The sequence below is a fragment of the Ictidomys tridecemlineatus genome, chromosome 10 (genome assembly GCF_052094955.1).
Source record: "Ictidomys tridecemlineatus isolate mIctTri1 chromosome 10, mIctTri1.hap1, whole genome shotgun sequence".
Lineage (NCBI taxonomy): Eukaryota > Metazoa > Chordata > Mammalia > Rodentia > Sciuridae > Ictidomys > Ictidomys tridecemlineatus.
In genome coordinates, this window is record NC_135486.1 from 118,298,378 (window position 1) to 118,322,350 (window position 23,973).

At 47.5% G+C, this 23,973-nt stretch overlaps 1 protein-coding gene across 2 annotated transcripts; it reads left to right on the forward strand.

Annotated features, from left to right (window-relative positions):
- Positions 1–13: 13 nt before the first annotated feature.
- Eif4h (eukaryotic translation initiation factor 4H) lies at positions 14–23,723 on the forward strand. 2 transcript variants are annotated; one of them, XM_078023916.1, is made up of 7 exons: positions 14–172; positions 15,612–15,799; positions 17,322–17,386; positions 17,473–17,569; positions 17,866–17,925; positions 21,484–21,621; positions 21,864–23,723. In XM_078023916.1, exons 1-7 carry the CDS (start codon positions 114–116, stop codon positions 22,001–22,003), a joined length of 747 nt encoding a protein of 248 aa, XP_077880042.1. In that variant the 5' UTR covers positions 14–113; the 3' UTR covers positions 22,004–23,723. The 2 variants fall into 2 exon arrangements, with proteins under 2 accessions (XP_077880042.1, XP_077880044.1); XM_078023918.1 differs by lacking the exon at positions 17,866–17,925.
- The last annotated feature ends 250 nt before the right edge of the window (positions 23,724–23,973 follow it).

The window sequence follows — 23,973 nt, forward strand, 5'->3', positions numbered from 1 at the left end:
GTGCGATTTGCGATCAGGCGGTGCAGCGGACAGCCCCGGCGGCGGGGCGGGGGGAGTTATATTGCGGGGTCCTTCCTCGCTCACCCTGGTTCCTCTCGGAGCGGAGACGGCAAATGGCGGACTTCGATACCTACGACGATCGGGCCTACAGCAGCTTCGGCGGCGGCAGAGGGTAAGGCGGGCGTGCGCTGGTGTTGCCGGGCGCGGGGGCCGGGCCGCGTCGGGGGTCCCGGGGCAGTGGTCTCGCTGCGCTCGCCTGGGCCGGCGGGAGGCCGCGGCCGAGCGGGCCCGCGGAGGCCTGGAGCAGCGCCCGGAGGGCCGGGGCCTGGAAATGGCGCGCTCGGGGTCGGGGCGCGGCGGTTGGCGCCGGGGTCTTGCTCGCGGGGCAGCGCCCTCCTGCTGCCCCGGCGCTGGTGCGGTCGGTGCTCAGGCCCCACTGCCGGCCGCAGCGACGCTGAGCCCGGGCCCGAGTACCGCTCGCAGCCCCATCCCCCGCCGGAGGACGGGCGCGGGGCTCGGCTGCAGCGCGGGTGCGGGCCGCGGCCTGCCCGGTTCGGCCGCCCTCCCGGGCTCGTTCCGCCCGCCGGCGGGGCCCCGGCCCTTGCAGAGGAGGCCAGCAGGCTCGGGGAGGTCGGAGGCCGCGAGAGGGGCGATGCCCCCAGGGGCAGCACGGGGGTCGCTTCGCGGCGGGCGGCCCGAGGAGGGAGACCAACGAAAACAAGTGCATCACAGCGGTGTCTGTGTCGGCGATTTTCGGACCGGAGCGCCGTATTGACAGCTGCCACGTGCTTGCTGGTGGAAATTTTTATTTCTCCCTAGTTTTCTCGTTCTGACCTGGAGACAGAATCGCATGTACCCTCGTTACGATTCTGGTCCAATGCAGAAGGCTACATTTAATTGAGGCGCCGTCGTTGAAAGGAAAATGTTTGGTGAATAGAAAGCTCATGGTGTTTAATTCAAGGAAATCACCCTGTTTTGTTTTTTTTTTTAATTTCAAATTACCGCATACAGAATTTAGAAGATAGGCTGTAAACACCTTGCTGTTGGTCAAGGACACACTTGGTCTTTGTGTCCTTTTACAGAAAGGATTACTTTCCCAGAATAGCACCACAATAGTACCTACTGAGGTGTCTGGTCTCCCAGGTTGCTGTCCAGAAAGTATCTTTGTTTGGTGAAGAATGATCACTTTTAATACCTTGGTTTGGGAATGGCTCAAACAAAGGCTTGTTTGGGTGCGGGAGTGAACCCAGTGTGGTGACACTCAAGCATGGAAGCTGGGATAGGTGTGGAGCCACCTGCATTTCAAAGAATATTTTATTTGCTAATAAAAATGAAATAAATGTTGGATGACGTGTAAAATTAGCGCCTTTGGGGTAGTTTTCTAGACATTAAATTTGGACTTTGGTCGTCTTGAAATTTTAATAGCGAGGTCTTTTTTCTAGTTTCAAAAGACATCCAGAAGTTCCAAGAAAAAAGAGTAGTTCAATTTAAGGCAGGTCCAAGGAAGTTTTAGATGAATTGGGACCACATTAGCTGGTCATATTATACTGAGCCTAGAGATTTATTTATTTAAAATATGCCTTTGTTAGATATGCTAGCTCTTTGGTGACAGTGAGGTGTTCAAGATGAAGGCATGTCACACTTTGACAGTTGGAGGAGACTTGAACAACCCAAATTAGAAAGTGATCAAAATGAATTTTATTAAGAAGCGTTTAATTTCCAATACCAGCAGCCATGTGAAAATGGCAGCTATTTACCCACCTGTGCTCCTAAAGCTGAAATGAGCCACTCTAGAAAGTGCCATGCATCTTGTAAGCTTTCTACTGGAAAGTCTTTTACTACATCTGTGTCTGCTGTGTCTGACCTTGGAATTGTTCACTTGACTTCATAGTGATGTAAAAGTCCATTGGAAGTTTTGCTTAGTTTCTTTTGTGGGTAGGGTGGTACTGGGGTTGAACCCAGAGGTGCTCAACCATTGAGCCATTTTTTATTTTTTATTTTGAAACGGGATTTTGTTAAGTTGGCTTGGGGCCTCAATGAGTTGCCCAGGCTGGCCTGGAACTTTGGATCTTCCTCCCTCAGCCTCATGATTGCTGGGATTACAGGCATACACCACCATGCCTGGCCTTGGCTGAGTTTCTTAAAAGTAGTTTTTAAAACCTGTTGTTGGGTTTGTGTGCCCATTTTATGCATGAGCAGACTTCTAGTTATTCTCTGAAATTTAGCAGCATACTTGACCACATATTCTTCAATGGTCCTCTGAGTTGTTATTTGAGTTATATTCATACCAACAAACATCCCGTGTTGGTACAGTGCTAGGCATGATAGAAGTTTATCACCTACTGGAAAACCAGTCATGTATTGGTCCTTATGTAAGCTATCCTATACCTTAGCTCAAAAACACCTTAGATTGAATAATAATACATCTCTGCTCTAAATCGCTTAGATCACAGGTAAAAGGAATAGCAGGCTTGCAATGAATAGTTATGATCTGAAATCCTGGTTTTGAGTTAGGTGGTCCATATAAGCTTGGTGTTTGTTTGTTGTAGATGGACACAACGCCTTTATTTTGTTTTATTTTTGTCTGATGCTGGGGATTGACCAGTACCTCATCCATGCCAGGAAGTGCTCTACCACTGAGCCACAACCCCAGCCCTCACGTAAGCTTGCTTTGCATTGTGTTTGATAGCCAGTGCAGTTGTAGGGAGGTGATATTGAGGACTGCTTTTTACCCCAAGCCTCAACAGACATGTCTTCAGCAGCCAAAGAGAGAACCAGAGACAGCATTGTTGTTCAACGAGCAAATCAAAAAAACAAAATGCCAAGTTATCAAGAGTGAATTGTACCAGATCTTGAATGGACGTTGTTTTGCACTTTGCTAAATTATCTTTGTGAGGTTCCAGTTTTCACTTGCCATTGATAAAAGTACAGAGAAATACTGATTTTTACATTCCAAATGTCAACAAAGTCTTATGAGCACTTAACTGAACACCATCAATCCTGAAGCAAAGGTTGAAACCCAGAGGTAGCAAGAAATGAGGATGTACCTGCTAAAATGTGGTAAAGATACAAATTCAAGTTTTCTTGAAGTTGAATGTGGTAGCACATACCCTTAGTCCCAGATACTCATACTGAGGTAGGAGGATTGCTGGAACCTAGGAGTTCAAAACCAATGTGGTGAACATAGTAAAACCTTGCCTCTGTCTCCAAAAAAATATTTATTTGAGGTTTCAGTTAGGCAGCTAGAATTCTAGCCTTTTAGTACTGGGGATTGAACTCAGGGGCACCACTGAGCCATACCCCAGCCCGATTTTGTATTTTATTTAGAGACAGTCTCACTGAGTTGCTTAGCGCCTCCTGAGACGCTGGGATTTCAGGCATGCCCTACCATGCCCGCTGAATTCTAGCCTTTTAAGTTGAGGGACTATCAGGACAACTTACCTAGAGGTCCTGGTGAAGAAGGGTATTTTTAGAAATCATGTCGGTGGAGAAAATTAAAAAAAAAAAAAAACAAGTACAGCTAACTTAATGGAAGTATTGGACATTATGGGTCATTAAGCCCTTTCTTTTTTTTTTTTTTTTTTAAGAGAGAGAGAGAGAGAATTTTTAATATTTATTTTTTAGTTGGCGGACACAACATCTTTGTTGGTATGTGGTGCTGAGGATCGAACCCGGGCCGCACACCAGGCGAGCGCGCTACCACTTGAGCCATATCCCCAGCCCCTCATTAAGCCCTTTCAAAAATCAAGCAAGGGTGCCTAGCACATGTGAGGCAGTGGGTTCAATCTTCAGCACCGCATAAAAATAAATAAATAAAGGTATTGTTCCCATCTGCAACTAAAAAAAAAAATTTTTTTTTAAATCAAGCAAGCACTCACTCTGAGGCCACAGCGTGCAAAGGCAGGGAGCGCTGCCCCCAAACCCTAGGTGAGCTGGGTGCTGGAGCCTGATCTTGGCCATCTGACACCTCTCCCCCAAAATGGGCACTGAACCCAGGGCCTTGTACATGCTCCTTGTTCTGTAAACACTTTACCACTGAGCGTGTCCCCAGCCCTCTAACCATTAAGTAAATTTTTTGTGGTGGGGGGAGCCCGGGAGAGATTGCGCATGCTAGGCAAGCACTCTACCACTGAGCTTCATCCCCAGTTCTAAGTTTTTTTTATTGTGGTAAAATATACATAGCATAAAATTAACATTTCAAACATTTTAGGTGTACAGTTCAGTAGTATTAAATTGATTCACAATGCAGTGTGCCTGCCCCGCCCTCCATCTTCCTGACTTCACCTGGTAAAGCTAAAACCCTGTACCCATAAACAGTAATTCCCCACTTCCCCTTCCCTAAGGCTCTCACAGCCACTATTCTACTTTCTGTCTCTAAGTATATTTTAAGACTTAAAATGGGAAGGAAAGCAGCATGTAAAAACTATTGTTATTTCCACTGATGCTGCCTGTTTGAGGGGTGGGGCCCAAACACAGGATCTTTAAGCAGGCATTTTGCCACTGAGCTTTACCTCCAGCTGGGTGGGTTTGTTTTTTTTTTTTTTTTTTAATAATTTGTTTACTGTTTGACCTACTAGACACTATTGTATACCATGCATATAGAAACTTGGCTTGTCCCCTATTCTGTCCTCTGCCTGAAACATAGGAGATGTTTATCAAGTGTTTGAATGAGTGATTGGCATTTTTTTTTTTTAATCAAAAATCAAAAGTGGGGCTGGGGCTCGGGCTTGGGCTCAGTGGCAGAGCACTTGCCTAGCATAGATGAAGCACTAGGTTCGATTCGTAGTACCACATACACACACAAAGAAATAAAGTAAAGGCCCATCAACAACTAATTTTTAAAAAAAAACTTTCTCTTCCCCTACTCTTATAATAATTTTTAAAATTTGATATATTTTAAAAAAATTGTTCTTTTTAGATATACATGACAGTAGAGTGTATCATGACATTAAACATATATGGAGCATACCTTATTCTAATTAGGATTTCATTCTTGTGGTCTGTTGGGTTTTGTTGGCAGTAGGGACTGAACCTGGGATGTTCTACCACTGACCCAGACCCCCCCCCCCTTTTTTTTTTTTGAAGGCATGGTCTCGCTGAGTGGCTGAGGCTGGACATGAACTTGATCCTCCTGGTTCAGCCTCCTGAGTGGCTGCATCACAGGCATGCACCGCTGTGGCACCTGGCACAGCTGTTTTGTTTGTTTAGTGTATTGTGTGTCTGTGTTGTCATCCCCTCCTCCTGGATGTCCCTTCCATGAACACTTGAATTCCACCCATTTTGTTCACTACCAAGTCCCTGAGCTGTGTGCAGGCCTGTGACAGAGCCAAGCACAAAGCCATATTAGAGGAAGGAGAGTGCGTTAAACTGACTGAGAGTGATACAGGAGACCTCAGATGACACGGGACTGGAAGGAAGGGAACTAAAAAGATCAAGAAGGAAGAGTGGAAAGGCTCATTCTTAATTCCTGTTTACTGTCATGTCAAGTTGTTAGGTTTGCTGTCATCCTTCACCCATTGCTCCATGGTGCCTCCAATGGGACATGTCCCGTTGCTCCATTGCAAACCCTTATCCTCTCTGAAAAGTGCCACCAGAAATAGGGGTTTCATCAGGAGCACTCTGTAAGTCTACTCTGGCAAAGCCCTGGTGTAGCATGTGCAGGCCGCATGTGCAGGAGCTCGCTCCTGCCCTGATCCCAGCCTTGTTTTCCCCCATGAGGTGGAGACTTGGTGCGGGGCTGTGGGGTCTGGTGCATTGAAGGTGCTACACAGTTGGTAGCCTTGGTTTTCTCACTTTGTTTTGTGGTACTGGTGACTAAACCTGGAGCCTTGCTGATTTCTCGGTTTTTTAATGGTGTTTCTCTGCTCTTTGGGTAAGTAGGAGTGAGAAAAGTTATCTTGACTGAAAGGAGCTTTTATTTTCCTGGCAATATTTCTAAAGCCAGGTAAGAGAAGCTCTTTTTAAAGGCATAAAACATTTTCTTTATGACCAGAGTAACTCAGTATTTTAAATGAGTACTTAGTGGTTATAAATAATTGTCATATAAATGCTTCTGTGGTTTCTAGAAACTTTGTATGTTATGAAATTATTCACCTTACTGTTCTGGGAAGATTTCACAATTTCAAGGAGTGTTCCCAGGAGCTTGGAACATACAAAGCAGAGTGTTTGAATGAGTGTCAGATGGCCAAGATCAGGCTCCAGCACCCAGCTCACTTAGGGTCTGGGGGCAGCGCTCCCTGCCTTTGCACTCTGTGGCCTCAGAGTGAGTACTTGCTTGATTTTTTTTTTTTAAATTATATATATATTTTTTTTAATTGCAGATGGACACATTACCTCTGTTTATTCCATTAAGTTGCCTGTACTTGGTTTTTAGAAATTTTCTCCATGTCATGATTTTTAAAAATATCCATCTTCATCAGGACCTCTAGGTGAGTTGTCCTGATAGTCCCTTGACAACATGGTGCCTCTGGTTGAGGAGGACCAGCGTAGATGGAGACTAAAAGTCTCCCTTTGCAAACTGTTCTGTGATTCATGTGGAGCTGATCACATCTAGGGGCCTTTTAATGATCCCACTTAGTCTAGAGGAGACAGCTGGCTTCTCACATCTGCTTTTGTCTCCATCCTTGTGTTACCTGGGTTGATACAAGAAGGATGAATAGCTTACCTCAAACAGATGGAGTTGGGAAAGGTGGGAGTATTGTAATACCTTTTGATATTCCTATTTGATACTACACCAAAACTCAAGTGCTGGTTTTTGTGAAGGTTGTTGCAGTGTGAAATCTGAAACCTCAATAAACTTTTCATACTGTTACACGAAAATCTATCCTTCTGTCTTGTGCTTTGAATAGAGAGGCAATGTGTGTGTGCTTTTGTAACATCCATTTAAGATTTGGAAACTGTAGTTTGGCTGAGTTCTGCAGATCTTCCAAATGTTGACACATTTCATTATACAGTATCAAAAAACACGCTTATTAATTAGCATCACTCTTCAGTTCCTCAGGAAAGCCTTTGAACAGGGAAGGCTATGGAGCCAATTACAGGAAGTATAAAATTATATTTTTTGCTTGAAAGCTTGAATTTTGACTTCAACCAATAGTGTTGTTTTTTTCCTGAAGGTTACAGACTATTTTCAAGAAGTCTGCCCAAATTCTAATGGCCATGCATGCCCAGTGTGGGAAGCATCTTAAGACATTAGAAAACCAGAGCCTGTAGCATGGCATGGGTCTGGAAAGGTCATCCAACAAGGAAAGGCTCAGCAGCTCAGTAGAAAACAACCTTTTAACTGAGAAGTCTTCTTAAACTGGCTCCATGGCACAAAGCTATAATCCCAGCGGCTTGGGAGACTGAGGCAGGAGGATGGTAAGTTAAAAGCCAGCCTCAACGACTTAGCAAGGTGCTAAGCAACTCGGTGAGACCCTGTCTCTAATACAGAAAAGGGCTGGGGATGTGACTCAGTGGTTAAGCACCCTGGGGTTCAATCCCCCCATCCAAAAAAAAAAACTGAAGTCTTAGCAGCTTTTAACATCTAGCAAATTTAACATTTAGCAAAAGTCTGGCTGTAAGTATAAGAAAACTAGGGCTGTGGTTGTGGCTAGGTGGCAGAGCGCTTGCCTTGCATGTATGAGGCACTGGGATCCATTCTCAGCACCACATAAAAATAAACAAAGATATTAATGTGTTCATGTATAACATAAAATATTTTTTTAAGTATTTAAAAAGAAAACCATTGCTATGGAGGCAGATTTTAGAGCAAAAGAATTACATCTCAATGCTTTTTTAGAGACTGCAAATAGAATTGCTAGTTGGCTTGGAGGTGATGCTCAGCAGTTGAATGCATGGTTAGCCTGTGCAAGTCCCTGGGTTCAATTGCCAGCACTGCCAAAATAGAGCGAGCGAGAGAGAATTGTTACTTGCATTAAATAGAGGGACATTAGTGAGATCTGGATTAGGCTGAAAGTTTTTAGTTGATTATTTCCCCAACATGTAAAATAACTGAACATTTTCATATATAAACAAAGGTAGAAACTACTAGCATATGGAAAACTCCCTCCCACCCATGGCCATTACCTAATGTGTTTTTTCTCCAGTACTGAGGATTGAACCTAGAGTCACTCTACCATGATACATTTCCAGCCCTTATTTTTTACATTGAGACAGGCCTTTTGCTAAGTTGCTCAGACTGGCCTTGAATTTGTGGTCCTCCTGCTTCAGCCTCTTGAACTGCTGGGATTACAAGTATGCACCACTGTACCTAGCTACACTTGCCTTTTGAGGGGGTACTTGGGATTGAACCTAGGGGCTCTTAGCCATTAGCCACATCCCCAGCCCTTTCTTTTTACTTTTTATTTTGAGACAGGGTCTTGCTAAGTTGCTTAGGACCTCCGCCTCTCAAATCAGAAGTCTCCTGTGTTCACTGTCCATCCAGATCAAGGCCTTCAAACTGCTTTGTGTCCTGTACATAAGGTGATTGAGTGGGTCATTTGGTTTTGTTTGTTAAAGAAATAGATTAGAAAATATAGTGCTTTATAATAAAAGTTAGGATTATTAGACATTACCATTACTTTTTTGGTTTAGTTAACATACATACATTTATATACACATGCATTTGTTAAGTCATGATGTTGGTGTCAAAATTTTTTGAGAAACATGGATTTAAATTACCAATTGGCAATGTGGTGTAAGTGCACGTAACCCTCTTCTGGGTTTTATTTTTTTCTTCCAAATGAGAATACCCGTGAGGGACCCAAGTAATTTTCAATCCTGAAGTAGCTTGTAGTTCTCTGACCTTTTGTTCCTTCCTTTCCTGGAAAGTACTCATCATGGTAAGGCACTGGAGGCAGCAGTGAGCAGTGGGGAGCGGCAACGTTCCGCTGGTTAGAACTGCTTGGTTTCCCCCACAGCTTTGTGCATCTTATAGATGTGGTTGGGTTATTGAGATCACATTCACTGAGTTCCAAAGAGCAAAGTTCTGGAGTATAAGGACCATGGAGAAATTCACTGTGGGCACTACCTGGCCCTTTGTGCTTTCCAGAATCCTTCAGAGGCTCCAGCCTGTAGTTAATCCCAGTTATCAAGATAACAGGATTTAATTTTGAAGGCTGATGGAAGGCCTTGGAGAATGCTTATTCTTAGCCAGGGGCCATCTACTAGGGGAGAAATTACTATCTAGATTTTTTTTGTTTGTTTATACCTTTATTTTATTCGTTTTTATGTGTGGTGCCAGGGAACAAACCCAGTGTCAAGTGCCCCACGCATGCCAGGCAAACAAACAAAAATCAAAACAAGGGGCCAGGATTGTGGTACCACTGAGCCACAATCCCGGCCCCTTGTTTTGATTTTTTGTTTGTTTGTTTTGAGACAAGGTCTTGCTAAGCTGCCCAGACCAGCCATGAACTTGGCAATCCTCCTATGTCAGCCTCCCAAGTCTCTGGTATTAGACATTTGCCACTGTGCCTGGCTGAAAAAATATACCTTTTTTTTTTAAACCCAGGGGTGTTTGTTTTTTTTTTTTTTTTAAGAGCCAGGGTCTCACTAAGTTGCTTCAGGCCTGAGGCTGACTTTGAACCTGTAATCCTCCCGCCTCAGCCTCCCAGCCGCTGGGATTACAGGCATGCATTGTGCCACTACACCCAGCCAAAAATCTACCTTTAAATGGCATTAGGCAGTTTAAAGACCATTCTGGATGAAATTGGAAAAGGGGGGGGGAAATTAGGTAAAAATTAAGGATATCTGAATGAATTAAATTTTAGTTAATAATAATTATCACTATTATTTTGATGGTGTGACCAGTGTGCCATACTAAGGTAAATGGTAATAGTATGTAGAATAAGTTGTTTGCTGTATAATGGGGGTTTAACTGGTAGGAGTTTGGCCTTGTTTTTTAATTGTCCAAAATCCTGTAGTCGCACGTTTTGACTGTCCTCTGCTTTTCTTCTTCCTTCCTCCTTCCCTCTCTCTCACCTTTTTAAAGCCTATATTGAGATTTGTTGCTTGCTTGAGTTTTGCTCTTACAAAGGCAGTCTTGCCCCTGGGCTCGGTGGTGCACTGTTATCCCAGTGACTTTTGAGGCTGAGGTAGGAGGCCAGCCTGGGAAACTTAGTAAGACTGAAATAAAAATTAAAATCAATGCAGCTCAGAGGCCCAGCACCCCTGGTTCAGTTCCCAGCATCACCAATAATGAGTGCAGTCTGACCGAGTACATGTCGGCTCCAGCATCGTGCCCCCTGCCAGACTTCCACTCTGAGCGCTGGCCATGGAAGACCAGAGGGTAAGCCCTAGTGAAGCTCTCACTGACCACTTGTAGGTGTAGCGGGCGAGCTGTCCTTTTCCAGATACACAGAGGTGGTGACTCTTCTCCCATCTGGTCTCTTGGCATTTTCATTTTAGTGTTTGAGAGTGACAGCAGGGTATGGTGGTACACACCTGTCATCTCAGTGACTCAGGCTGAGGCAGGAGGTTACAAGTTCAAGGCCAGCCTCAGCAATTTAGTGAGACTGTCTCAAAATAGAAAGGTCTGGGGATATAACTCAGGGATAGAGTGCCCCAGAGTCCAGTCCCCAGCACAGGGGCGGCGGGGGGGGACAGCAGGGCTGAAATTCTTGCGGTTTACAGGGCACCTAGAAAGCTTTATAAAGTGCTTTCCCAGAAGTAACTTGGCGAGACCCTTCTGTTCTCACTGTGTTGCGGTGTGGAAGTTGGCGCACCTGATTTTCCACTTCCTCTGCTTGCTGGGCCCAGCGGTGGCCCACAGCCTCCGCTTCTCTCTCACTGGTCTCCTGTAGCTGCCTCCCTCTGATCTCCTTTTCCCTTTACATCTGGTACCCTCCACTCTGTTGTGGATGTGCGTCCAGGTGCCTGCTGCTGTTTGGTGGCCGTGTGTTCCAACTCCATCTCCTCCACTCTGGAGCGCCTGTGCCCACTGCTGTCACCTGCACTCTGCAGTCCTTTGTGGGAGTGTGGTTTCTTCTGTGCAGATGCCTGGCCCATGCATTCGGCTCCCTCAGGAACTGCACTTGGGTGTGGGCTGGCGGTACCCTCTACTCTCCCCTTCGTAGCCATTTTGGTCAATGTGAGTTTGGATAAATGAAGGTTGGATTTCCTGAGTTACTGAGGGTATAACTTGCTACTAACATTGTATCATTGATCAACAAACTGTCCCCAAGGGGCATAAGAAACAGCAGTGAGCAGGGCACCTTGTCGCATACTATAATCCGAGCAGCCAAGGTGACTGACGTAGGAGGATGGCAAGTTTGAAGCCAACTCAAGCAAAAAAAAAGTGGGAGAAGGGCTAGGAATGTGGCTCATTGGTTAAGTGCCCCAAGGTTCAGTCCCCAGTACCAAAAACAAAGGGAAAGGGAAAAAAGAAAGAAATAGCAATGATCACAGTGCCTGTGGCAGCAGGTAGAGCCTGGGCATGGGTTTTGAACGGGGCAGTGTGGGTTTGGCTGGGATCTGTACCTTACTGGTGTTTTCTATTTGCCCTGCCCCTCCACGGGCCTCTGCTCAGACTGGAGCTTCAAGCATGTTCAGGCTGCCTGTGAACGCTTTAGAATTGTTATTGGCTTTTATATAGCACACAATATTTATGATGTAATTTTTGGTCAATTAAACTTTATAAAATTAAGATTTGAATGGGGCTGGGGATGTGGCTCAAGCGGTAGCGCGCTCGCCTAGTATGCGTGCGGCCCGGGTTCGATCCCCAGCAGCACCACATACCAACAATGATGTTGTGTCCGCCGAGAATTAAGAAAAAATGAATGAATGTTAAAATTCTCTCTCTCTCTCTGTGCCCCCCTCTCTCTCAATCTCTCTTTTAAAAAAAAAAAAGAAAAGAAAAAAAAAAGATTTGAAGTATTCATAAAATAACAGACAAGAAAACTGAGGCATAGAAGTGATTTGGTGGAGACCCTACCCAGAGCCCACAGTGTGCCAAGTGAGGCTGTTCCTCCTTTGGGCTGTGTACCCTAAGGACTTGCTGGGCACCTAGGTCACATCCCCTCCCTGCCAACTTGAGTCTTGGGTCTGAGGCAGCTCTGAGTTTCCTGGCCTTCCATCGTGCTCACCTTGCTCTGTGGGGTCTGCTGGCCTCGTCTGTCTGGAGTGCTGGCACAGGGCAGGTGCTTCATAGTCAGCAAGGGTAAACCCTGCCCAGGCAGTGCCAACCCCGAGGCCCTGGCTTCTCACAGATGAGAGCTGGGCCTGACTGATGCCCTGGGGAGCTGGCTGTATCAAGCAGGTGACAATTGGGACTACTTTGGGACTTAGAGAAAAACTGCCACTGGCAGTTTGATGAGGCTAGGGTGACTTGATTGTGGTGGTGGTGGCTTGGTTGATGTGTTCCAGAGACTCACGTCACCATTTAGGAGCTTCAAGATGTCCCCCTGATGTTCGGATAGCTCTTCAACACTGCCTGCCTCTACTCGGCCCGCAGCCTCCTGCTGTCTGTGTGTGGGTGCTGCATTTGTTCTGGTGGCATTCTTCACCCAGGCAGTGGTCAAGTCTGACCTGGCCTTCCTGGCCTATGTCCACCCTCCGAGGGGGTCTCACTGCGAACGTTTCATGTGCCCTCCAGCAGTCCTCCCTGCGCCAGGTTTCCATCTCCCCCAGACATAGGCACTGCTGAGATGTCTCTGGAGTGGCTCCTGTGGGCCCCAGCCCCTCTGCCCCGTAGCAATTTTATCATCTCTATAGACCTTAAACCTTTGTAGCCTTTTGCATATCTATATCCAGGAGCACCCCTTCACCTGCAATTTTGTTTCCCACGATTTGTTATAGTCTGAAAATATTAAATCAGAAATTTCAGAAATACATGGTGCTTTAAATTGCGGGCTGTTCTGAGATGCTGCCCTGGACATGAGTCATCCCCCGCCCAGCACAGTTGCTGCACATGCCGCCCACACCACAGCATCATGGTTATACCATCCTCCTGACATGTCGTCACAAGGTCAGCAGTCCACCGCTGTTTCTTGGTGCCTGTGTCACCTCCCCACATAGACAATGTACCAGCTCACATCCCCAGGAAAAACAAGGGGCAGTGCCGGAAGACAGTGGAGAAAAAGACCACATTGACGTGGCTTTATTGTGGTATGTTGTTACAGTTGGCCTAGTGGTGGGGGATAATTTCGGGGTGCCTCACCTACAAGTTGAGCTGTGTCACAGGGGTGTGTGGGAGGAAGGTGTGTGTATTGGGTTTTGTTCTAACTTTTTTCAGGCATTCACAGGCACTCCTGGAACATAACCCCCACAGTTAAGGGGTGACTCCTGCATACACACATGCCTGTGTGAGTACCTGTGTGGTTATAAATGTTTTTTATGTGCTAATCAGTTGTGAACTGCTTAAGTCCAAGAGAATATTTTCTTTTTGGATATTTAATAAGTGTTGAATAAATAAACTCAAAAGTGTTTTTATTAGTACTCATCCTCCACTGGGACCATATTTCAGATGTTTGTGCCTTGTCTTATAGTCATTGTCCAGTTCTGTTTTGTTCTTTGGTAGCATTGGGAATTAAACTTTGGATTTTTGCTTAGGACCTTGCTAAGTTGCTGAAGCTGGCCTTGAACTTGCGCTCCTCCTGCCTCAGCCTCCTGAGTTGCTTGGCTTATAAGTGTGCACCACCAGGATAGGCCGGAGATATCTTGACTTTATCTTATTAAAGATGTAGAATTTCCTTCCTGGTATTTCTAGTAGCATGTGGATAAAAGATAAAGTTGCTTTCCAAGACTGGTATTGATCTTCTGTTGGGAAGGAACTCCTTCTTGTTTTAAATGTTTCTTGAAAAAAATTTTTTTTTTTAAATTTTAAGATGTTCTGTGAAACATTCCCGAGTCTCACCCGTGCTAGGCAAGCACTCTACCACTGAGTCCCAACCCCTGCCCAAAAAAAAACTTTTAATTTCCCCCTCTGGAGTTTCCCAAGTTTTGAATGCTTTTGAGTCTGTAGTAAGGCTGAGAAAGTGATAGAGCGGACATTGGCAGGGGTCATCAGCTGGCATCTCACCACTCGAGCCTCATTAGTGCACGTGAGGCATACACACTTGTGAAAGTGGATTCTGGCTGTCTTGACACTTGCCTGCTGGCCACTGAGCCTCTCTCAAGCAGGGTCACTGGCCGGAGGCAGCGCCATTATCACTCCTAAGGAGCAGACCTCCTGCAAGTTTCTCTGCCTGCTTTCATTCATGGCTCTGTGTATCAGGACCCAAAGCCCACACATAGCAGTAGCTGTCATGTGTCATTCAGCCCTCTGCCTTTTTTGTCCTTTGTTACTGACACATTTGAAGATCCGTGCCAGAATACGGAGCAAGTGATGTTTATCCCACCAGTGATGATACTCAATTGTGGTGATGACTGATGCGACTGATGCTTCCATTTGTGAAGGACCCCCTATCCCCGCCTCAAATTAGTAGCACTGTATGGGCTAGTGGCTGGAGGTCATGTGAGTGTCTTGTTTTCCCCAAGCCATTTTACTGTTTGGTGTCCCCAAGGAGCCCTCCCCGGTTGGTTGCTGTGTTGGTGGTTAGGGTCAGGGTTTCTAATTGTGGTTTCTTAGCGTTTACTACCTGATGTTCTTCAATGTGAAAAGCTTCTGTTTATTCAAATAGACTTTATCTCTAGAGCACTTTTTGGTTCACAGAAAATGGAGTTCCTGTGTGCCCCTGCCCCTAGAGTACAGCTCCCCACTGCCACCACATCTTGCCATGGTGGGAGCATTTTCTGTGAGTGTGTGTCCTTATCACTAAAGTCCCACAGTCGACACGAGGGCTCACTTTGGCTTTGTACCTTCTGTGGATTTGGACAATGTATAATGACCTCATTTTTTAATTACACATAACAAGCAGGGTCGCAGTCAGTAGTGATAATGGTGATCGCTGCAGTACACCTGTGCACTGCCAGGGAGCATGTAAAGCATCATGTATTTGTCATTGACCACTCAAGGTCTGTGTTAATCTTAAGAAACAAACTTTGCAAATAAGCTGAGAAGTTGAAGGACCAACTCCTCAGGTGGTAAGACTAGTGTCAGGAATTGGGGTTTCAACCAGCACACTGCAGAATCGGCGACTTGCTGAGGGCCAGCCGGGGTTCACTGGGTTGGCAGGACACCGTTATTTGAGGACCTGGAGAAGTAGGCGATAGCCCTGGCCACTCAGCACCTGGCTGTGGAGGGAAATAGTGTGTCCTCAGTGTTGTCCCTCAGCTTCAGTAGTCCCTCCTCCAGATACACAGTGTTCGCTCTGGACAGTTGGCTTCTGTATTTCCTAGTGCTGTCACAGGAAGAAGGGCATTGGTGCAGATGTTAGGATGTGAACATTTTGTAGATGCAGATTGCAAGGGACTGGGGGAAAGCTCCTTGTTTTGTGAAGATGCACTGTTTGGATCTGCTTATCCAGAAGTGCACATTTATTTATATTCCATGTTTCTGTCCTCAAAATCAGGCACCTTTTTGATAAGTCCTATTTATAATATTCTCTAAAATGTTCAATTCTGATTGCATGTTAGAGTGGAGTATTGGTCTAGGCTGCTGGCACGTGGCTTAGCTGAGTGGAAGGCGGCCTGGCCTGGCCTGCTCCTTGGGGACAGGCCCGTGGCAGACTCATCCTGTCTGTTTCTCCTCCTAGGTCCCGCGGCAGTTCTGGTGGCCATGGTTCCCGTAGCCAGAAGGAGCTGCCCACAGAGCCCCCCTACACAGCCTATGTAGGAAATCTACCTTTTAATACAGTTCAGGGCGACATAGATGCTATCTTCAAGGATCTCAGCATAAGGAGTGTACGGCTAGTCAGAGACAAAGACACAGACAAATTTAAAGGTGAGTTTGGGAGGTCTTTATTATTTACAATGGGGGTGGTCAGTGAAGATGTGTTAGTGAACCAGAACACCCCACTCGCCTGGTCCAGGGAGCTGAAGGGAGCATCCCTCTTGAATTCACAGTTCCTCAGTTGCACTGTGGAAAACCTGTTTTCCACTTGATCCAGTTTGTAGAAGTATGTGGCTCACTCCCAGATGGGTCTGTCTGACAGGAGAGCAGGCCCATCTCTGCCCAGGAAAGAACTGGGGAGCTGAATCTGAGGATTTTGAACACATTTTCCATGGAGACTAACTCTCAGTTTCTTGGCCGTTTTCCTATAATCCAGTTATAAAACCCTCAAGGTAATGTGGTGCTGGCAGTGTATGCAGGTAGTCCAAGCACATGTCTGGGGAGGGCTGCTGGTTTTAGATGAAGTCGATGTCTACAGACCAGCTCCCTAAGGTGTTTGTGTAGAGATGTGTCCTGCCTCTCCAGGTTTCCTGGAGGGAAGTGTGCCTAGCCTAAGTGCATAGTGCCAGGTATGAGGACATTGGGCCCACACTGTGCATCATGGAAAGTGCAGTGTGACTTATGATCAGGAGCAGGATAGGAAGAGCAAAGGGCTCATCGGTCAGAGTGGTCTTGGGAAGCCACGAGTAGCATATGATCAAACTGTCAGTTGAGCTTGGAAAAGTAAGTCCCACCCAGCTTACCCACTGAGACATGCTAGTTATTCAGACTGGGGTAAAAACTGTGTGTGGACCCAGCCGCACTCTGCGTGGCATGAGTCTTGGAGTTTGTCTCGAAATATTGTCATGGCCTCTGTGAGCCGGGTGTGGTTTCCTCCATTGCTTTCTGTATTGGATCCACTCGGGGGAGAGAAATGGGGGGAGCCTTTGAGTGTGGGCAGGATGCTCTTGACACAGGCCACAAAGGGGAGAAACCTGGGCTCGGCCTTCAAAGTTCTGCCCTCCTGTGGAAGTGTCGTCCCTTCCCGGTGTGAGGGTTCTCTGGGGAGGTGTGCAGGTGCAGTGTGAGCGGGTGGCCCAGGGGTGCTGAGCCCAGATTTACACTCCAGACATCAGGGAGGGGCAGTATTAGAGTTATGTCAGTCACCTGTGCTTGGGCTTAAACAGCAGGTAGCTTTGTTGCCAGGGATGCATTATTAATTTGAATCTATGAAATCTGATCCCAATTACAGTATATTAAATGAAGTCTTCCAGAAGTTGAATGGCTCTGCGGTGACCCGAGGATGGTTTGCCGTTGTAATTAGAACATTCCGGGAATCTCTGCACAGACACGGCTGCCATTTCAGTGCCCGTTAGGTTGGCATTTTCTAACTGACAGGATATAATGGAGAGGGAGGAATGTCCAGGTTCCATTTCTTGGAAATGAAATACCCTCATTCAGAGTCTGCCTAGCTGCTGTTACCTTGATGCCACAAAACTGGTTATTGTGATGGAGGGAAATGGTACCGGTGGGGGGATAGCAGATCCCTAGTCCAGAATTCCCTGAAGAAGGCAGGGCTTCTTTTCTCTTCCAGGATTCTGCTATGTAGAATTCGATGAAGTGGACTCTCTGAAGGAAGCCCTCACGTACGACGGCGCAGTGAGTGCCCTGGGTCCCCTGGGTCGCGCGAGCAGCGGGGACTTGTCTTCTTGCTGATACTTACACTATTTTCCCCTTATCATTAGCTGTTGGGTGATCGGTCACTTCGTGTGGACATTGCAGAAGGCAGAAAACAAGATAAAGGTGGCTTTGGATTCAGGAAAGGTGGACCAGATGACAGAGGTGATTGGTTCTTCTGAGACTGAACGTGATGCTTGCTGTGTGCCCAGCAGTTGCAGCTCCTGACCGCAGGACGCTGTCTCCTAGGCTGATAGGTCCTCGTGAGCTTTAAGACCGAGCGCCAAGTCTCAGGAGTAGCGGCTCCTGCGAGCCTGGGGTTCTCTGTTGGCAGCAGGACTCTTAAGTGGTTCCATTGCACCTCCCAGCTCAGGGGTTGTACGTCTTCCAGATAAGTTTTCCATGTTTGTGCAGCAAGGTAATGAAACGACCTCAACTTTATCTTTTTTGTGTATCCTCAGGAATGGGTGGCTCTCGAGAATCTAGAGGTGGCTGGGATTCCCGGGATGACTTCAATTCCGGTATCAGTATTTAAAGCCTCACGCTTCCCCTTCCCAGCAGCCTCTGCTGCTGTGCTCCCCACAGTGGCTGGGCCTAGCTCCCTTCACAGACAGGACCTTCCTGAAAGGCACACAGGCAGCAGTGAGCCGCCCTGTCCCTAGGAGCAGAGCTGAGAGCCCAAGTGGAGGGCAGGCCAGGCCCGTGCCCCTGCCACTTGCCCACCTGTGCCTGGTCGGCACGGCCCTGGGTCTCTGCCATTGGCAGTCTTCATCTGCTCAGGCACTGACCCGGAGAAGCTCCTCGCTGGGTTTGTGCATGGCACGAAGAGGAGTACAGTTGCTTCTAGAAATAACATAGTTAGAGGTTCTGGAAATGGCAGAAAGCCTCAGAACTGTGGTTCCTGGTGGCTCTTCAGATGGCGGAAGGGAGTCTAGAGGTCTATGTTTTCCTCACAGGGCGTGGGGCTGCCGTCCCTTGTGCAGACATCTGCCCTAAGCATGCCCACCTGCCTAGGGAGCCAGTGGTGGCTGAGCTCAGGAGGGCGTTGCCTGGTGGAAGGGTGACCTCCCTCCCTGGGACTTGACTTCAAGTTGACCTCTGGTTCTATAACACAGATGTGGTGAGAACATTCGCAGTGGCGGAGGGTGGACAGGAGAGCAGGCCTGTTTTCTTTCCCACAAACTTGAGGTGCACTCTGCACAACCCGCTGTGCAGCATGGGAATCCCAGCCCCTACCCCAGCCTCCCTTCACCTACATAGAGCTTAATAGTCGAAAGCAGGGGAGGGACTGTGGGCAGCTGTCGTCTGAGTCTGGGAAGTTTTGAAACTCACTTCCAGCACTGCTTGAGCTAAACAGATAACGACATGTTTGTTGAGTAACTTAGTTCTTGAAAATCCTGTATAGCCAGTCAGAAATGAGCTTATTCATAAAAGTACAGTATCATCCAGTAAGTCTGTAATTTTATGTATAAGCTGGTCTCTGACTGAAGCACGCAACAGAAGTCTCCTCAGAGCCAGCCCAGCGCAGGGTCAGTGGCCCCGAGACCTGCTAAAACAGCACCATGGGCCCAGCACTCTCGGGGGACTAGCTCTTCCCTGCGAGCTTGGTGTGGCCCTGATGCCCAGGCAGGGACACAGTCTGAGCCACTGCTTCACCACTGGCACTGTGACATCTAAAACCCGGTGGGAGTGCTAAAGAGAGTCGTGGCTAATTTGATGCTTTATACTTTACTTGCAAAATAGATCTTTTTTACTCTAATAGAATTATGTTTTTTTAAAAAATGACATATGCTCTTGTACTTTTCTAAAAGCCACGTGAAAATTAGCAATACAGAAAAATACAAAAAAGAACAGCAAAGATAGGTGTAGGGCTTGGAGTGCAGAGCACAGGCGTCCCGTGTACCCAGCCCTGCATCTCCTCACTGGCACACAACCGCTGGGACCAAGCACGGGCCAGTGTGCTCAGCTAGGGACACCACTCCAGGTTTTCATGGATGGTGTTTTTCCTAGAAATCCATCAGCATACTTGATTAAAGATGCTTCCTGGGGCCAAGCCTTGCCTTCCTTCCTGTGTAATTTTCATAAGGGATTTTGAAGTGAGGCCTGGTATTAGTAGATGCTGATTTTGTTACGCTGCTGTGCTTTGTCACACCCCTGGACAGAGTAGCTGTTGATTTGCCTCATTGAGGTAGGTATGAACCCATCACTGGAAGCAACACTTTTGGGGGGGGGTACTGGGGATTGAACTCGGGCACCCAACCACTGAGCCCCATCCCTAGACCTATTTTGTATTTTATTTAGAGACAGGGTCTCACTGAATTGCTTGGCACCTCGTTTTTTGCTGAGGCTGACTTTGAAATGGCTATCCTCCTGCCTCAGCCTCCCAGCCACTGGGATTACAGGTGTGCGCCACCATGCCCAGCAGAGCAACACATTTTCAAATTTCATATTAAAAGGGTTTAACTTGCACACACACATGGAAAAGTTGGGTTAATTGAGGGAGGGTGGGGTTAAGCATGTGATATTGATTAGGCTTGGATTGGGGGTTTTGGTTTGGTTTAGTTTTTCTGCAGTGCTGGGGATCCGAACCCAGTGCCTTGTGCATGCTGGACAACTGCTCTGCCACTGTGCCACCTCCAGGCCTCCGAGGAAGCTTAATCAGATAATATGGTCCTAAGAACTTCATAAAGACCTGAACGCTTGACTATAAGCATCCAAGTGTGTTTTTTCCACAGCCCTGTTCCTGATCCTGTTGTTTCAAATCTATTTAGAATTGTCTTCATCACACATTTCGTTAAAATTCACGTTGTGCAACTCAGTCTCTGAACTGGATTTTAGATAACTCAAACTGTTTCTAAAATCCATGCCACCCTTAAAGAACAGAAAGACTGGACTGTGCAGATGGATGGGTCTTATTGGTTAAGATGGCTGTGTTCTGTAAGCCACCGGGTCACTGAAACAACCAGGACTCCTTCCATAAGTGCAGGGTTGGGTCCCCTGAGCCTGGGTCCCTGCGTCCTAGGCAATGCCTAGCCTTGTCTCTGTGTGCTCTGTTCAGAGCACTCGACCATGTAGCATTGCTGCACTCTTCGCACCAGAGCTCTGTCACACCTGTGGTACCCAAACCTGAATGGCCTGTCTGAAGCCCGTCATGGCCTCCCTGTCCCTGGGACACTAGGCAGTGCTGCACTGCTTGGGGCTGTTTTAAACCTTAAGATCACCACTTCCACTTTATTCTTTATTTTGAAACAGGGTCTCACCAAATTGCTGAGGCTGGTTTTAAACTTGTGGTTCTCCTGCCTCAACCTCCCTGGTCGATGGGATCACAGGCGTGTATCACCATGCCCTCCAAGTGCTGCCAGTTTGATTTGGGGATAGACATAAATTCTAGCAAATTAATCTGGATAGCAAGAATTGTTCGTATGTAGACTATGCCTGGGTCCCCAGGGGCCTTAAAAATGAGTTCCTTAGAACACTGTGAACTGCAGCCCATCTGAGGGTGAGTGGAAGCCCCTACTCACTCAGGCAGGTATGAAGGGAGGGTACTGACAAGCGCCAGGGGAGAGGCTCCAATGCCCCTCGGAGTGAGGAGCCTCCTCGGATGGCCTTTCCTTACTACCACACAGGTGCTTTCCTTCTAGAACAGTACACACTAAATTGTAGCAGAAATAGGGAAATGGGACGGATCACCCAGAGACTTGGTATTTTTGTCTTCGTGTAGCTTTTCCCTATGATTTTTGTGTCCTAAAGCATTTAGCTTTTAAATTTTGGGTTTGTCTTATTTAAATAACTAGAAACCAGACCAAGACCTGCTGTAGTCTCATGCTATTTTTCTACTTTTCTTTCAGACTGAGAATTTAAAGAGCTCATTTTATTCTCCTCTGTGAGTCTGGGTCTTGTTTTATTTTAAGTCTCTTAACTTGTCATTTGTACTTGTTTTCAGTATTCTTTATTTTGGAAAATCTTCAAATACTGGACAAACCAGTGAATCAGACATTAACTCAGAGTCTATTCGCGCACACTCTACACCTGCCCTCGAGGCAGCTGTGTGACGTCACTCATGTCCTGTCTCTCCTCAGGCTTCAGGGATGACTTCTTAGGAAGCAGGGGAGGCAGTCGCCCCGGTGACCGGCGAGCTGGTCCTCCGATGGGAAGCCGCTTCAGAGATGGCCCTCCCCTCCGTGGATCCAACATGGACTTCAGAGAACCAACAGAAGGTACGACGAGCTGTCTGCATGCACACCAGCTGTCCGGCATAAATTTGTCCTCCAGCTTCACAGTTGTTGCCTGGGTCACCCTTTTGTCCTAAAATGTGTGTTTGCCTCCGGTAGACTGTCTGGCGACAGTATTCAGTTCTATACAGAGGCTGTCAATTTTGGGAGACGGGCTGGGTGGCTGAGCATGCACCCAGATGTGGGATGGAGCCCATTCTGCATAAACCACCTCTTCTCTCCCCCAGAGGAAAGAGCACAGAGACCGAGACTCCAGCTCAAACCTCGGACAGTGGCAACGCCCCTCAATCAAGTAGCCAATCCCAACTCCGCCATCTTCGGGGGAGCCAGGCCCAGAGAGGAAGTCGTTCACAAGGAGCAAGAATGAGCTCACGGTTGGGAGGGAATGGGGGTGTGGGGGAGTTAGAGCAAGACCACAGCCTGGTGGCCCTGGACCGGCCGCCCTGCAGTCACCATTCCTGCGCCTGACATTGTCCTCCTTTCTTACAACGGAAACACAGAGCTTGTGACTGCATGTCAGCTGTTAACAAGTGGTTTTTAGTACATTCTTGGCTTTGCTCTGTCTCTAGTGCCTGTTAGGTGCTTCTTCTCCCCGTCCTTTCCTCCTTGTCCTCCTCTGTCCTCCCCCCTTGCTCCTTGTTCTCCCTACAGCACGCGGGGTCCGCGGGGTGACGCAGCGCCGTGTGGGAGCCTCGGCCAAGGGGCTGCTCCGCTGTCCCCTCACTTCCTCGTTTTACTTTGGCACTGGCCAGACTCCAGGCGTTCCCTTCGTTTTTCTCAGTGCTTCTCCTGCCCTGCATGCTGAGTTCTGTTGCTATGGCTTCCAGAAGCAGCCGAGGTGCGGCAGCTCCACCAGTCGCATCTCAGTTTGTATCGATCTGTGATCAGCAGACAAAATTGACCCTTGTTTTAAAACAAGGAAAAACACCTGTCGATCCCTGCAGGTTGCTTCCTGCTGCTGTTTAGAGGGGTCCCTGACAGCGCCCCCCTGGGGGACTGTCCGGGCCAAATGGGCTCATCTCCGGAAGCCTTGGAGGGAGGAATAGTGAGCGTCGGGCAGGCACACGGTGACCGTGACCGGCAGTGCTGTGCTCCCGGGTTCTGCTGCAGCTCTTCCAGGTGTGTCCAGAGTCCTCCCTCCACCCCCAGGTGCTCGAGGCTCTGGGCTCTACTGGGTGTAGCGCTGACAGCTCAGCTGCACTGCTCCCTCCAGGCGGGGGCGCCATGGGGCTGAAGGGTGGTGCTGGCCAGCACGGCCAGGCCAACGCAGCTCCTCCTGTCCCCCTGTTGTCTGTGCTGTGCATCCCCTCGTGTCTCTGTTCCCCAGCACAAGCAACACAGAGGCTGCTTCCCACTCCCCCATGAATTCGCCGTGAAAGTGGGCCTAGAGCCCGGCCGGCACTTGACTGTTTCATTTGATGAATTGAAAGTCTTACATGCAGAGCTGTCAAGAGCCACCGCGCCTTTGGTTGGCTGTACATGTCTGGGTGTGTTCTCATCTGTGAGACAGTCTGTTGCTCCTGGGTACAGTGTTCAGCCCTCCTCTGGGGGTGTGGCATTAGGCAGTGGCATTTATGCTTGAACACCACTGTGTGAGCAGGTGGGACACTGGTTAGCTCCTTGAGCCCTAGGGAAGAGAGGCCAGGACTGCTGGGGGCCGAGGGGCAGCCGGGCCTGCGCACGTGGTGTGCTTTGGTGGCCGTTCCTGGCTAGCTGTCATCCTGGCTCCTTGTACCCATGACCAGGTCTCAGCAATTTACAGAACTCTCTCTTACCTTCCGCCTGTCATCCTCTCCGCTTCTGAGATAAGAACCATTTGTGTAACACAGTACTTACCTTAAGAAAGACATGCATTGTGCGGTTGTACCAACCTGATGCTCTCAGATGACCTACTTACATCCTCAGTGTGGAAAAGATAAAAAACAAAGCAAACTCATTAACCCTCCGGGCAATCCAGTTGACTTTTAAATGTAAGAAAAGAGTGGAATTCCAAACACTTAACACATTCAGCTATATGACAGAAAGTAAATCTATGGATATGGTATTTTGTGAATGATCTTTTAAATAAAAGAAAACCTTACGTAATATTTAATGCTTGTCTTTACTTTTTTGAGTTTTTTGGCTTTTTTTTTTTAAAGCTGCTTGTGAAATTAGCAATTTTAGATTTGGGAGGCACTATCCAGGTTTAGGAGAGCGCACTGTCATGTAAGGTACAGAGCTAGTGAAGTTATTTTTAAAAGCTAGAAATGATGCCAGTCTCCCCCACCCCACCCCCATGCTTAGGGTGTGTGTGTGTGTGTTTTAATAGTAGCTGCTTGTAAAAGAAATCCTAGGTCC

Excerpts from the sequence above, each read along its gene's own strand:
- Eif4h (XM_078023916.1), top strand. The coding sequence starts at position 114 with ATGGCGGACTTCGATACCTACGACGATCGGGCCTACAGCAGCTTCGGC. Across the intron at positions 15,800-17,321 it reads AGACACAGACAAATTTAAAG|GATTCTGCTATGTAGAATTC; the intron begins GTGAGTTTGGGA and ends TTTCTCTTCCAG. Across the intron at positions 17,387-17,472 it reads CCCTCACGTACGACGGCGCA|CTGTTGGGTGATCGGTCACT; the intron begins GTGAGTGCCCTG and ends CCTTATCATTAG.